This window comes from Scyliorhinus canicula, chromosome 4 (genome assembly GCF_902713615.1).
Source record: "Scyliorhinus canicula chromosome 4, sScyCan1.1, whole genome shotgun sequence".
Lineage (NCBI taxonomy): Eukaryota > Metazoa > Chordata > Chondrichthyes > Carcharhiniformes > Scyliorhinidae > Scyliorhinus > Scyliorhinus canicula.
The window spans coordinates 148,872,398-148,887,462 of record NC_052149.1 but is presented as its reverse complement, the minus strand read 5'-3'; the positions used below and the strand labels follow the sequence as shown (position 1 = coordinate 148,887,462).

General features: G+C 44.0%; 1 protein-coding gene across 1 annotated transcript in view; it reads left to right on the top strand.

The window, feature by feature from the left end:
* The window catches only part of LOC119965073 (slit homolog 3 protein-like), a 758,703-nt gene that overhangs the window by 687,021 nt on the left and 56,617 nt on the right, over positions 1-15,065 (top strand). Inside the window, exon 33 of the mRNA XM_038795337.1 lies at positions 12,469-12,623. Coding sequence (XP_038651265.1) covers positions 12,469-12,623 — 155 coding nt within the window. The remainder of the gene's footprint in view (positions 1-12,468; positions 12,624-15,065) is intronic.

The window sequence follows — 15,065 nt, the reverse complement described above, 5'->3', positions numbered from 1 at the left end:
CCAGTAGAAGGTGTTTTTTTTTATTCTTACCTGCACTTAAGCATGGTTTTGTTTTCATGTTTAAAGAGCAGAAGATTTAAAAAAAACTTCAGACCATGATACTTAAACATAACTTATCCCTTTTTCAAGAGCATTTACATCTCCTCCATCAATTCATGACGTCTGTGCTGCAAGTTGAGACCCTTGTAGCAGTCAAAATGGGGCCAGTTTTAATTTAGTATCACTTTCAAATGGCCCTGCTGTGTTTTGAATTCCCTCTATGAATCGAGCCTCACCCCTTCCAGATGCCAATAAAAAGTTGATGTGTTCAAAATTATGGTGGGACCGCTGCATCAGCATCCCACCCACCATTTTTAACGGTCTGCGGAGTCAGGAATACTCCATGGAAATCCAGCCCTCACTCTTTAATAAAGGGATCGTAATGGGAAGACTCTTTAAAATGAGCATTCTTGATTAGACTCCCAAGTTTTAAAATGGTGCTGAAGGCTACAGTAATTATTTTGAAGAATTTGATGACCAAAGTAAGTGTCTACTATGTTCTATGTTACACTGATATACTTTTGCTCTGTTATTATCTGACAAGTTCCAGATTAGACTGGTATATCTTTACTCTGTAATGATCTGAGATGTTCCAGTTTAGACTGGTATATCCTTACTCTACAATCTGAGATGTTGCAGGTTAGAATGGTATGTCCTTACTCTATAATAAAATCTCTATATTTAGGGTGGAGAGGTGATTCTAGCTGTTTTAAATTGTCCCACATCTGATTAACTAAGAAATCCTAACTTGCAAGATTTACACTGGCTTCTATTCGAATGTGGCTGTTTCTCAACAGAGCAAAAAGCCACATTGTTTTTTAAGCAGTGGCTGGAAGTGACTCGAGTAGTGACTGGTGGTGGTGTACATTTGCCCATTGTGGTGGGTTAGTTGGTATGTGTTTGTTTTACTTATGGTTCCGGTGAATGCGTGATCATTTTCCCCTGAGCATATGTGTGTAAGTGCTTGGCACAGTTTGTAACAGGAGAAAGGGAGGGACAGGAAGGGAAGGAAATGCATCTGATTCTTGAAGCTGTTGTGGGATCCAGCATGTATCAATGTCTTTGAACACAATAATTGAAGCCCTTTTGTCCTTGGTGTGACTAAGCTTGTCTGATGTTTGGTGGTCTTCTGGTGGATATCCAACTGGTTGCTGACAGCTGAACAGATGGGAGGGATGTTATGCTTCATATGGAAATGAGGTCACTAAAGTTCCATCACTTTCAGGAAATTAATTGTATGCAAAGCATGTCGATGTATTTTCAAGGGCTATGATAAGTTGCTGTATGAATGTAAGTCTTGGGGCTGGATACAAATTATAAGTCACGGAATGTGCAGGGGGGTAGTGGGTTGTGTTGTGACCAGTCCTTGGATGAGATCCACCAATTTGTTACAATTCCGGATGTGATACCCCCAAATTGTTATACTCCTGGGTGACGAGGGATGAGCTATTTATTCAACCCCCTCGATTTGTCCCAACAGGCTTAATTTAAAAAGGATATACTTTCCCAGTCCAAATATATTTCTGTTTTAAAAGGAGCCAATTTAGCTAGACTTTCTTGCGTTAAAGAAAGAATGTGCATATCAATTACTAAAACGTGAGAAGAAAGTAATAAAATGCAATATCCATACAGAGATTAGAAATGAGAAGTGAGTCCAAAAATAAAAGTCAGAAAGATATACGAATCAGTCTTTGGCTTGTCTGGAGAAGTAGATGGTGAAACGTTGTGGTTGTTTAGTTGGGTGATTTGGGTAGTGCTGATCTTGGCAGTTGACCAGTTGGCTTGGAGATTCTTGGTTCTGCAAGTTATCTGAAGGAGTTATCTTGTTTCCTTTTATGACGGTGGCTTTAGAGTAATAGAGGTTTACAACACAAACAAGGCCCTTCTGCACCAAAATCAACCACCTAAGTATTCTAAACACAATTTCCACCACTTGGCCCAAAGCTTTGTATGCCTTATCATCGCAACTGCACATGTAAATACTTCTTAAATGTTATGAGGGCCTCTGCCTCTACCACCCTTTCAGACCCTCTGAGTGAAAAAAAATCTTTCCTCATAACCCTCTAAACCTCCTGCCTTAAACTTATGCCCCTGGTCATTGATCCCTTCACCAAGGGGAAATATTTCTTCCTGTCTACTCTTATCTATACACCTCATAATTTTATATATCTCAATCACGTCTCCCCTCAATCTCTTCTGCTCCAAGGAAAACAACCCCAGTCTATCCAATCTCTCTTCATAGCTAAAACTCTCCAGCCCAGGCAATATCCTGGTACATCTCCTTGGCAGTGCTATCACATCCCTCCTATAATGTGGATTCTAGAACTGCACACAATACTCTGGCTGTGTCCTAATTCCATTTTATACAGTTCCAGCATAACCTCCGTGCTCTTAAACTCTATGCATTGGCTAATAAAGGCATGTATACCATATGCCTTCTTAAGCACCAAATCTACCTGCCCCCGCTACCTTAAGGCACTGATGCACGTGCATATAAAAGTTTCTCTGATCCTCAGTGATTCCCAGGGTCCTGCAGTACATCATATATTCCCTTGCCTTGTCTGTCCTGCCCAAGTTCATCACCTCACACATCTCAGGATTGAATTCCATTTGATAATGATCAGCCCATCTGACTACCCTATCCAAATCTTCCTGTAATCTAAGGCTATCCTCCTCACTGGCTGGTTTAGCACACTGGGCTAAATAGCTGGCTTTTAAAGCAGACCTAGGCAGGCCAACAGCACGGTTCAATTCCCGTACCAGTCTCCCCGAACAGGCGCCGGAATGTGGCGACTAGGGGCTTTTCACAGTAACTTCATTGAAGCCTAGAACATAGAACATAGAACAGTACAGCACAGAACAGGCCCTTCGGCCCTCGATGTTGTGCCGAGCAATGATCACCCCACTTAAACCCACGTAACCCGTATACCCGTAACCCAACAATCCCCCCATTAACCTTACACTACGGGCAATTTAGCATGGCCAATCCACCTAACCCGCGCATCTTTGGACTGTGGGAGGAAACCGGAGCACCCGGAGGAAACCCACGCACACACGGGGAGGACGTGCAGACTCCACACAGACAGTGACCCAGCCGGGAATCGAACCTGGGACCCTAGAGCTGTGAAGCATTGATGCTAACCACCATGCTACCGTGAGGCCCCAGCTACCGTGAGGCCCCTAACTCCTACTCGTGACAATAAGCAATTTTCATTTCATTTTCATTTCACTATTTACACCCCACCAATTTTTGCTGAACTGTGAATTGCTTCAAGCAATCAGAGCAAAAGAAAATGTTTTACCTGCCAGCAGCGGTGATGCCGAGTCAATGTTCTTCACCCGTGACCGTCACAGCATACAGAAGCACGATAGAGCGAGAACACCAAACTAGCATACAAAGACCAAGGAGTTATTTTTATAGGCCTTTTCTTATGTATTCCTGAAGGGAAAAAGCATAAATCTGTCTAGGATATAATCAGCTTCCATTATCTCCACAGGAGATTGCAGTTCTATATGCATTGCATCTCTCCTTCAAAATTGCTCTGTCCGAAAAATCGTGCAACATTCTATTGTTTCTCTCGCGACTGAGTATAATCCAGAGAGGAACTCCAGCAACTAGTTACTTTGAAGACTCAACCAATTTTTGCTTGTATATTCTTTATCTTATTTAAAATTTCAAAATGTTCGTTCAGAATTTGGGACTATGATCCCTTGTCATGCCAGTCGCGTTGGTGTGGGTGTGGCAGGGCAGATTTGAGGTCGGGAAATCCATAAACTGGGTGCCTCCCAGGTGCTGATTGCTATTCTTTATCTTTGTTTTCTGCCTGATACCAACCAAATTGCTGGGGGAAGGGAAGATCAGAGGCACATCTGAGGCAAGGAAATTGGAGCCCCACGGCAAATTGAAGGCCAGTGTTAGGGGCAGAAGGTATGGGGGCAGGTATCTAATCACAGATGGTTGGTGATGTATAAATACCGGATCCAGTAGGTGCGTGGAAAGACCCTTATCTGTTTGATACAGTCACCCGTGCTTCTTTTTGCACTCCAACTTCCCCATGGTCTGGAAAACTTAACAGGCCCAGGTAAACGTAAAAATACTGGTTAAAGGTGAGGGAAGCAATATCATTTGAATGTTTAAATTGACAAACCTCCCACTGGAAGCAGATTATTTTCCCACACTCTGACCCGTATCTGTTTAAATTGGAAGTGGACAATTTTGAGGTACGGTATGATTTTTTATATTTTGATATTCCACCTGGCCCAAACTGTGCTATTTTAAGCAATTACAGTTTGTACTTGGAATCTGCCTAAATTATCATCAGTTTGATCAGTCTATTCATTTCAAAGTAGGGATTTCTGACAGAACTTAATCAAAAGCAGAATTCGAACAAACAAGTCCACAGTAAACTGACTATAATCTAAATTAGTGCGGTCACAGTGTTTGACTGAAGCCTGTTGTTGTGGCAGCGATAGGAACAGTTAATCCTCTGCTGACATAACCTGGACATGCTACATTAATGGTAAGTGACAGTATTATGGGGCCACATAATAATACTGCAGCATTGAAAAGTGCCATTGAGGTGTAAAGTAGGTCAAGAGCCATATTGACTTCAACATGAAAAGAGCACGCATATCTAACTGATGGAAGAACACAATTTTGTTAAAGGACAGTGCCTTTGCGAGAAAGTGGCAAATTCTCTTTTTGTCTGCTGAGAAAAAGGAGTCATTCATTACATTCACAATGATGGTGTCATGCAAAGGCGACTCAGTGATTACACTTAAAAATGACTCAACAATGTCTCCGAGTGACATCTTGGGGTCCCTGAAAACGACTCAATGATGCTGTCTGAAAAGTGATGGCCCTTAAGAGCGAGTCATCCTCTATCAACACATTGTACACAGGTAAACCAATGGGGGGGAAGGAGAAAGACATTTACGAAATACCTTTCCATGAATATGTTGCCTCTTGGCTGCACGGTGGCACAGTGGTTAGCACTGCTGCCTCACAGCGCCGAGGACCCGGGTTCGATCCCGGCTCTGGGTCACTAACCATGTGGAGTTTGCACATTCTCCCCGTGTCTGCGTGGGTCTCACGCCCACAAACCAAAGATGTGCAGGGTAGGTGGATTGGCCACGCTAAATTGCCCTTTAATTGGACTTTTATTTAAAAAATGAATATGTTCTCTTTTACTCCTCCTTCCCCTTGCAGCCATAGCAAAGGTGCTGACTCCAAGAATAGTCCCTAAATATTGCCTGCTGAGATTAATCAACTCAGTGCAAAATGGAGATTGAACCTGCACTACAGCAATTTATATAGTGTCCGGAACAACATTTTCAAGGTGCTTCATAGGTGTATTATAAAAAAAAATATGGCACTGAGACATACACGGTGGAGTCTGCATGAACATAAGCTTGGATAAAGAGGAGTGTATCATGCCCAGTAAAAGCAAGTCATATTTATAAATTTAAACATGAACTGTCTTCGGTGTAGAATGTTCTGGCTTTTATTTTTGAAATGAATATTAAATCATAGAATTCTGCATTGGAGAAGGGGGCCATTCAGCCCATCGAGTCTGCACCCAACCCTTTGAACAACCACACTGGGCCCAATCCCCCATCCTATTTCTGCAACCCCACCCTAAGGGACAGTTAGTATGGCCAATCCACCTAACCTGCACATCTTTGGACGGTGGGAGGAAACCGGAGAACCCAGAGGAAACCCACGCAGACACGGGGAGAAAGTGCAAACTCCCCATAGGCAGTCACCCGAGGTCGGAATCGAATCTGGGTCCCTGGCGCTTTGAGGCAGCAGTGCTAACCACTGTGCCACACAAATGGCTGCTGAGAGTCAAGTGACTTTTGCAATTTCCGCATAGAGCCAGAACCACATCAAATCTCTGGAAAGTTCCTAATATAATGACCACGGGTGCAGGGCCTCCCTTGAATGGACATACCAAGATAAAGCCATGTATGGAATTCACATCCTCTATTGATTGTGGGCCGATCCAAAACTCAAAATCTATGGAGTCCTAGATCGGCTGTCTCCAAGGGTAATATTTAACAAGAGATAAAGCAGCTAAACATGGGTAGGTGTGAATGGCCCCCACCCATCTCCCATTGCTTGTCAATGACTTTGAACTTCAGATCTTTCTGGGTGGACAATAAAACTATTGATCATATGGTCACCTAATCAAAACTGTCCTCAGATAATAAAGCCTATTACTCCAAGGACCAGGGAGAAACCCATCTGCAAACCATATGGCAAGAAATTGCAGCAACAAAGAAAATAACAGCTATGCCATAAAACTGGAGACTGCAACATCATAAGGCCTCATATCCTGTTCCTTTTCAAGTCACCAGTACAGAAACTTGACCTCTTTACAAGAAGGCTACAAGTGACTAACCCCGGAACCTGCTGAAAATAAATCTCTCCAAGGGAATCCTGCAGCAATCCTAAAGTACGACTCTGGCTATTGAATCCACTGACAGCACCCTTCAGGAGTAAAACTGCCTTCTTCACCAGACCCGCAATATATGCTTTTTTCTAATATGAGCCAAACATATGAATTACAAACTTTTCTTTCATCAAAATGAATGGTGGTGCAGGTGCAAAAGGCCAACTAGCTTACTACTGCTCCTATTTTCTATGTTTCTATATTTAGCTCTTGTAAGTGTACACTATTCTCTTTAACATTATTTCTATTGAGTTTGTGTGTGAGTACCAAGTGAGTGACGTAGTGACCTTTGGGGGGAATGCATGAATAAATAATCTTTATTTAAACCCATGAAAGCTTGCTGCTGCTTATTCAAATTGACCATACACTCAGGGATTAAGAAACACACATCTTTCTCTTCAAAAAAACACATTGATTATGGACAGTAAGGGAAGGGCATTGGGGTTTCAGTTCTTTCTCAGCCCTGTCTGAAGCAGGTTGTCCTAAAGATGAAAAGGAAGGCAGAGAGGTGTTGAAAGGATTAAAATTGCAATGCTCAAGAGGCCAGAATTAAAGGAGCACAGATATCTCACAAGGTTTTGTTGCAGGAGGAGATTACAGTCAAAGGGAAGGTATTAAGCCATGGAAAGATTTGGAAACAAGGATGAGACTTTTGAAGTGAATATGTTGCTTGACCAGAAACCAATATAGGTCAGCGTGCACAAGGTTGTACGGTGGGTAGAATGTGGGAGACAAGCCAGGAATGCATTGGAAAGTCGAGAAGCAATAAGGACATGAATGAGGATTCCAGCAGCAGATGAACAGAGGGGAAAAGTCGGACAATGTTACAGAGGTGGAAATAGGTGGGCTCCGTGAAATAGCAAATAAGAGGACAGAAGCTCATCTTTAAAACAACCATGTGCATTATGACAAGTTACTTGGAGCCACTAACTGTGTCCTTTACTATTTGAAAAACTCACCTCCATGCTAGTATCTGAAGAGCAGAAAGAGGCAAACGCAAACCACAGCTTGAAAGCAAACAATTATTTTAATTTAATCCAAAACCAATGATTGGTTTGGTGGGTGTTTGATCTAATTTAGCTGTATGTTCTGTGAAAAACCAGTCACTTGAAAGGCTTCAGCAGCAGGTTTTACTGCTTTGCTGAGCAGGATACACTGTTTTGCGTCTGTGGCTATCATTATATCAGGGTGAATGCCATGAAATAAAGACAGAAAATATTGGTCGACTCCCCTTCATCCAGTGCCAAGCCACTGTCTCCGTCTAACTGAGAACAGGGAGATTTATCACCAAATCCTACTCCGTCTAAACAAGACAGTGGAACCTTTAAGCTATCCGTGGGAATTGGAATTATGTCCATTAAAAAGTGGGGGGGAGCTTCTGAAAGAATTCACACGTTTAAAAACAAAGAGGCTATTTAAAACAATGCTCATGTTTCTCTATGGGCCTTTTTGTATGCCCACTTTTTTCTGGATGGTTTTGACAGGAAAATGTTGACTTATCTGAGGCTTCTTGTTTTCTGAGATTGGTTAACTTGGCTGTCTATCCTGTTGTCCTACCTTCCACATCTGCGTAAAATCACTGCACATAAATAGCACTGCAGTCAAACAGCAAATTTTGCAGCTAAGTTAGAAAACCCAAGCTCCCTGGGGGTGCTGCTTCTCACCGGCTATTCCAAGTTTTGGGTCTGCTTTTGATAGTCTCTCATACCTAATACCACTGCTCACTGCCATAAAGAGACCTTGCATCTTGCAATGAGGAGTGCATCAGCCCTGCACGACAACTGACAGTACGAAAGTATAAACCAGCAATAGGATTCCCTGTGGTACAAACTCGATATGAGGAAATATTCTCTGGCCTTCTCATGGCGCATCTCTCGGCGGGGGAAGGCAACCTGCTGTTGGCCAATGAAAAATGAAATGAAAGTCGCTTATTGTCATGAGTAGGCTTCAATGAAGTTACTGTGAAAAGCCCCTAGTAGCCACATTCCGGCGCCTGTCCGGGGAGGCTGGTACGGGAATCGAACCGTGCTGCTGGCCTGCTTGGTCTGCTTTAAAAGCCAGCGATTTAGCCTGGTGAGCTAAACCAGCCCCAGGAGCTTCTGGTCCCACAGCTGTGAATGGAATTTCCCATTAAATCCACCCTATGCCACTGGGCTACCCAGGGTGAGGGTGTACCATCCGCGGGACCGGTAGATCCTGTCGGCATGAATATTCGGAGGATGTCACACATGGTGTCTTTCTCTCAAATACCCTCTTTTTAAAAATAAATTTTGAGTACCCAATTATTTTTTTCCAATTAAGGGGTAATCAAGCGTGGCCAATCCACCTGGCCTGCGCATCTTTGGGTCGTGGGGGTAAGACCCAGGCAAACACAAGGAGAATGCGCAAACTCCACATGGACAGTGAGCCGGGGCCAGGTTCAAACCCGGGTCCTCAGTGCTGTGAGGCAGAAGTGCTAACCACTGCGCCACCGTGCCGCCCTTCTCTCAAACACTCTGAACTTCATTCTTCGATCTCTCAAACTTGGATTGAAACATTTGGTGAGCTGAGGCCAAAAATGAATTGCTAAGCTGCTCCATTCCACATTCTGTTTCACTGCAGTCACTCGAGACTTAATAAGACTGGAATTTTCCACACCCATCTGAGGTGCATGTCATGGTGGGCAGGGGGAGAGAGAGTAGAAAATATTGTGGGAGCATGAAAACCTGTTCCACTTTAGCGAGAAAATAGGGTCCTATTGTCTGCTCTGATACATAATAGCATTGCGTGTTCTCCGTCACGCAATGACGGGAAGGACATTTGAATATGATGAATACCCATCACGCCTATGCTGGATCAAGAGGTCACTTCGACGTGTAATTAGCCCAACATGTTTCACAATCAAATATAAACAACGTGCAGCTGGCCATCAGCATTTCACTCATGACTTTGAAGTTTATGCTTTAATTGTGCAGCTTATGGGATGCAACGACTCAGCACCAGCCTTTGCAGGCAACACCACATTGCTCTCAGGGGGAAATCAAAGGCAAGGATCTACCTACCGGACCAGCAGTAATCCATTGTTGCTATGGAAGGGACCGTGGAGCAAGGCCTCCATAAAAATGGGGATAATAACAGAAAAGAATGCAGTCCGACACATGACTAGGCGGGTACAGGTTGGCAGAGTCCTCGGGGTCAGAATGGGAAAGGCTGTCTCAGAGAGGGTCATGAGAGAGCTGGAGCCAAAATTGGAAGATGGCAGAGTGATGGGGCATTTAACTTTACCTGACTTCTCTGTGCCATGTTTGCACTGACTGCCGAAGCCATCACCTGCCAAGCCGGAGTGGTGGCTTTCATGGACCTCCTGCTGCAACCACAGAGGACATCCTGGTGGCCTTGACAACATCCAGCAGGTGACCCAGCGAAAAACCGCCATTGCGCTTGCGATTTTCCCGCCAATAGAAATGCAGGTTCCTTTAAGACTAAACTAGCTTCACAGTGGATTGAATGAAGGGCAATTATCTCAACAGTTGATGCCCCGCCGCCCATGAGAGGCTTCTGGACAGAGAGAGAATCCGGAAGGGAGAGCAGAGTTTGCACTGGACCATTGTACCGCAATAAAATTGTTGTGAATCATCAGGAATCTCCCGCTGCCAAATATGATGCATAGATATTCACCTGTTTAGCACCCTAACCCCTAATTAGGGGCATGAGTTTAATCAGGATATTTGCTGTTGTTATCAAAGAGCCTTCCTGTTTATTGGATCAGGATGGGGGAGTTTGAAGGGAGATGTTGAGATAATTGCCCTTCACTTTATCTGTTGTGCTTTAAATAAACAGACTTGTCATGTTTTAAAGCAGAAATTTTATGTCAGTAGCCTTTTTAAACCTGTATGAAGTAATTTTATTTTAATACGCAACCTTAATTCCTGAATTTGTTGTTGTAAAATGTTTATCGAAAATTCTGAAACGTAAGACTGGAGCCCAGTAACAACATCTGGGTATGCACCTTTGTCAGTTTATCTTTCTCTGGTGGTGGTCTAGAAACATAGAATGTAGCAATAGGCCGTTTGGCCCTTCGAGCTGTTCTGTCATTTATTATGATCATGGCTAATCTTCTGTCTCAACACCATACTGTCGCCCACCCCCCCAAATCCCTTGACTCTGAAGGTGGTTGATCTCAGTAGTAGAGTTTACAATTTAACACTTGCATTGGTGATTGGGCATTTGGGCATATATTGTTTTGGAGGTGAACATAGCTCCAAATGCTAGGTGATACCTTAGCTGAAACTCTGCTCCGGCTGTGCTGATTTTATGAAATTTATCCTGGCTCTCTCCAATGCCTGTGTTCTATAGTCTAATGAAATTGTGGGTCTGTGTTTAGCATAGAACAGAGCCCGTCTATTTGCATTTTGGGGGACTCTGTACAGAAGGGAGACTCAGACCACCTGCAGGGACTGGTTCCCAATATGCACAAAATGACATCCATGACATTTCCTGGTGCGAGCAAAAGACGATGAGTGCTATCATTGAATGGAATGATAGACAACGCAACAACTGAGCTCATTTCCAAATTTCTGTCCTCCTGCGTTGAGTTTTTAAAATTCGTTCTTTGGATGTGGGCATCGCTGGCTGCGCCAGTATTAATTGTACATCCCTGAGGTCTGGAGTCACATGTAAGCCAGTCCAGGTAACAATGGCAGAGTTGGCTCCCTAAATGACATTAGTGAACCAGATGGGTTTTTAAAACAATCAACATGGTTTCGTTGTCACCTTTAGACTTTTAATTTCAGATTTCAGATTTTTTTTATTGAATTCAAATTTCACCATCTGCTGTGTGGGATTCAAACCTGGGTCCCCAGCGAATAACTGTGGGTCTCTGGATTACTAGCCTTGCTGGCAGATAATCTTTGACTGATCGTCACATACAAGACCTCCATGAAATGCTGTGCTGCCATTTGCACTTTTGTGTTGCCAATTCATCTGTGGCCAAATCAGCTGGCAGCACCTTCTCATGGAGCGGATCCATCCAGAATCAAAAGCCTCAACATGAGCTGTTTTAGCAGTTTTCTGAGCTCTTTACAACTGATTGTCTATCATCTGTGTTCGATCAGTTTACATGAATAGCTTTACATTGAGACAACAAGTTAATAAAGTCACTGCAGTGCAATAATATCTTCAGCTACCGCAGAGAAGGTGTGTTGCGTCGGTCTCTAATTCCTCACAATCGTTGTCTTTAATATTTGTACTTGAACTGATGACATGTACTTTGATGTCCTGGTTTTCTGTTAAAATTGTTAATGGAAAGGCAAATACGAGTTTTGCGACCTCTGGTGAGTTTGTGTGTATATCTGATATGCAGCTCAATTTAACTTCAAAGAGCGAAACTTCTGCCATTTGCAGTAATGGAATAGGGTGAACTAGTCATCTGGTGCCCTGCTCACAATATAGTCCTGCTCCCAGCTCCGGGGTTTAATTTTTTTAAGCCTGTCTTTACCCAGCATTTTCCCAGGAGGCAGGATTAAATCTTTGTGAGGTCTCTCCTTGAAAGGTTGTCATTGACAGCAAGCAATGGTGAAATGAAGCAATATAGCTGCCACACTGATGAAGGAGGGGTGGGTGGGGGGGAGCAGTTGCTTGCAGCACACTGCTATCATGTTATCTCCCATTCCCTCATCTATCCTGACCAACAAGTACAGAAAGAAAGAGCTCACATTTATAGAACACCTTTTCCACTTCGGGACATCCCAAAGTGTTTGACGGTCGGTGAAATATTTATTGAAGTGTAGCCACTGTGGGAATGTGGGAAACTCAGGAGTCTGCTTGGATACAAGTTGTCACAAACAGCAATGTGTTAATGGGCAGATAATCTGTCTAAGTGACGTTGCTCGATCAATCTGCCTCGATCTTCCTCTGCTTCAGTTAATCCTTTGCAGCTGTTTTTTCTGGATGTTTTATTTTTATGCTTTTTTTCCCCCCACCTTCCTGTATTCAGTGTGGAGACAATCAATGATGGGCAGTTCCACACCGTTGAGCTGATGATGATGAACCAATCGCTGAGTCTGGTGGTGGATAAAGGAATCCCCCGGAGTCTGGGGAAGCTGCAAAAGCAACCAACTCTAAGCCTGAACTCCCCGCTGTATATTGGAGGTGGGTTTGTTTGCCATTTTCTCTATCTCCTTATCTCGTGCAGCCACAAGGGACAGCAGATGAGCAAAGTGCTGCTGTTTGTCACTCAGTTTGGTTTCAAACTGTAATCCATTTTGATGCCCGTCCAAATATTAATAGAACAGCACAGCTTGCAGTTTGAAGTGTGCTCTTTTTCAAGCCATTTGCCTAGGCTCTCTAATCAAAGAAAGATAACTCATTTCATTCCCTCTTGCCAGAGATGAGCAAACAGAGTGAGGACAAGTACTTGCAGACTTACACACATTGCTTAAATAGCTAGCAGCGTGTGCAAGCTGTGAGGGTGAGTTTGCCTGGTGTATCGGCGAGCTTAAGGATATGAATGTGAGGTATGAATCCAAAATTACAGAAAATCTTTGTTCGTTGCAGTGCAATGAAATAAACAGTGGCTAAGGCTAATGGTGCAGTTAGTAGGATATGGCCTTCGACTATGTACTCATTGACATTGATCATTTGTGTGATGTCATTGATTTTCTTGACACTTGGTTCAGGCTCTTAGGGCTGCGCTTCTGTCATTGACTTCTGGCTTTCTACTCACACTGCCTTGGGAATACATGAGGACATTTCGCAAAGTTGGCGGGCCGTCTGCACTATATTAAACGCAATGTGTGATTCAATCATTTTCAACACTGCAGCAGTAAACATTAGGGCTGGGCATGCGCAGGGGGTTTCTTCTCTGTGCCGGCCATGACGGAGCTTTACAACGGCCGGCGTGGAGGGAAAGAGTGCCCCCACGGCACAGGCCCACCTGCAGATCGGTGGGCCCCGATCATGGGCCAGGCCACCGTGCCCCCCCTCTCCCCTGGGGCCGGATCCCCTCGTGCCCCCTCCGAGGACTCCGCAGGCTTCCCGCAGAACCAGGTCCCGCCGGTACGGACCCTGGTGTAATCTACGCTGGCGGGACTGGCCAAAAACTGGCTGCTCGGCCCATCGGGGAGCGGAGAATCGCCGGTTTGGGGGGGGGGGGGGGGGGGGGGGGGGTGCCAACGGCCCCGACCTACACGGTGCAATTCCCACCCCCGCCAAAAAATCTGCGCCGGAGAATTCAGCAGCCACGAGGGGCAGCGGGGCAGGATTCACGCTGCCCCCCGGTGATTCGCCGAGTCGATCTGCAATGGCAAATATTCAAGGGGCACATGGGTGAACTGCAACAGCTATTTGTTCCTGTCTGGTACAAAAGTTAAAAGGTGGGCAAAACCATGGTTCAGAAGGGAGAGTAGAGGTTGTATTAGATCCAAAGAGGTGGCATACAAATTCACCAAGAAAACAACAGACCTGAGGATTGGGAGCAGTTTAGAATTCGCCGAAGAAGGATCAAGGGATTGATTAAGAAGAGGAAAATAGAGTACGGGAGTAAGCTTATGGGGCACATAAAAACTGTAAAAGACTGTAACTGTATTTGAAGAGAAAAAGATTGGTGAGGACAAATGTAGGTCCCTTGCAGTCGGAATATAATGTGGAATGACAAAATGGCTGACTGACTAAATACATACTTTGGTTATGTCTTCAAAAAGGAGGACACAAATAACATACCAGAGATGTTGGGAAACATGGGGTTTAGTGAGCTGGAGGAACTGAAGGAAATCAGTATTGGTAGAGAAATGGCCTTGCGGAAATTGATGGATTGAAGACCGATAAATCCCAAGGGCCTGATAATTTGCATCCCAGAATGCATAAGGAAGTGGCCCGAAAAATAGTAGATGCATCAGTGGTCATCTTCCAAGATTCTATAGACTCTGGAACAGTTCCTATAGATTGGAGGGCAGCTTATGTAACTCCACAATTTAAAAAGGGAGGGAGAGAGAAAACCAGGAATTTTGGACCAGTCAGCTTGAAATGAAATGAAGCTTGACATTGGTTATGGGGAAAATTCTAGAATCCAGTTTCAGAGTTTCTATCACAGAGCATTTGGAAATCAGTGGCATTAATCAGACAGTCAGTATGAATTTGTGAAAGGGAAATAATGCTTGACAAATCTACTGGATGTACCTGGAAGAGCTGACGAGGGAGAGCCAGTGGATGTGGTTTATTTGGACTTTCAGAAGGCTTTTGACAAAGTCCCACATAAGATTAATGCTCATGGGATTCAGGATAGTTTAGTGAGATTGCTGGCCAAGAAAACCCTTCTAGACTGACTTGGGCACAGACAAGAAAACACTCACTGTCTGCTGTAACTCTCTTTTCTTTGGGTATTACAATCTTCAAAATCAATCACATAGAATACGACTCAGATTTATAGCTGAGCTCTAGGTATTACCCGCCATAGTCAAGGAGGCTAGCCAGTCTACGATCACCCAGTGTGGATATGTTTGTCTCTGAGCTCTGAGCCTCTGTTCTGTGATGTTTTCTCCTGGAGTTGCTCAGGTTGTTGCTGACTATGTATTCCGATGTTTCTTCTTTTATCCA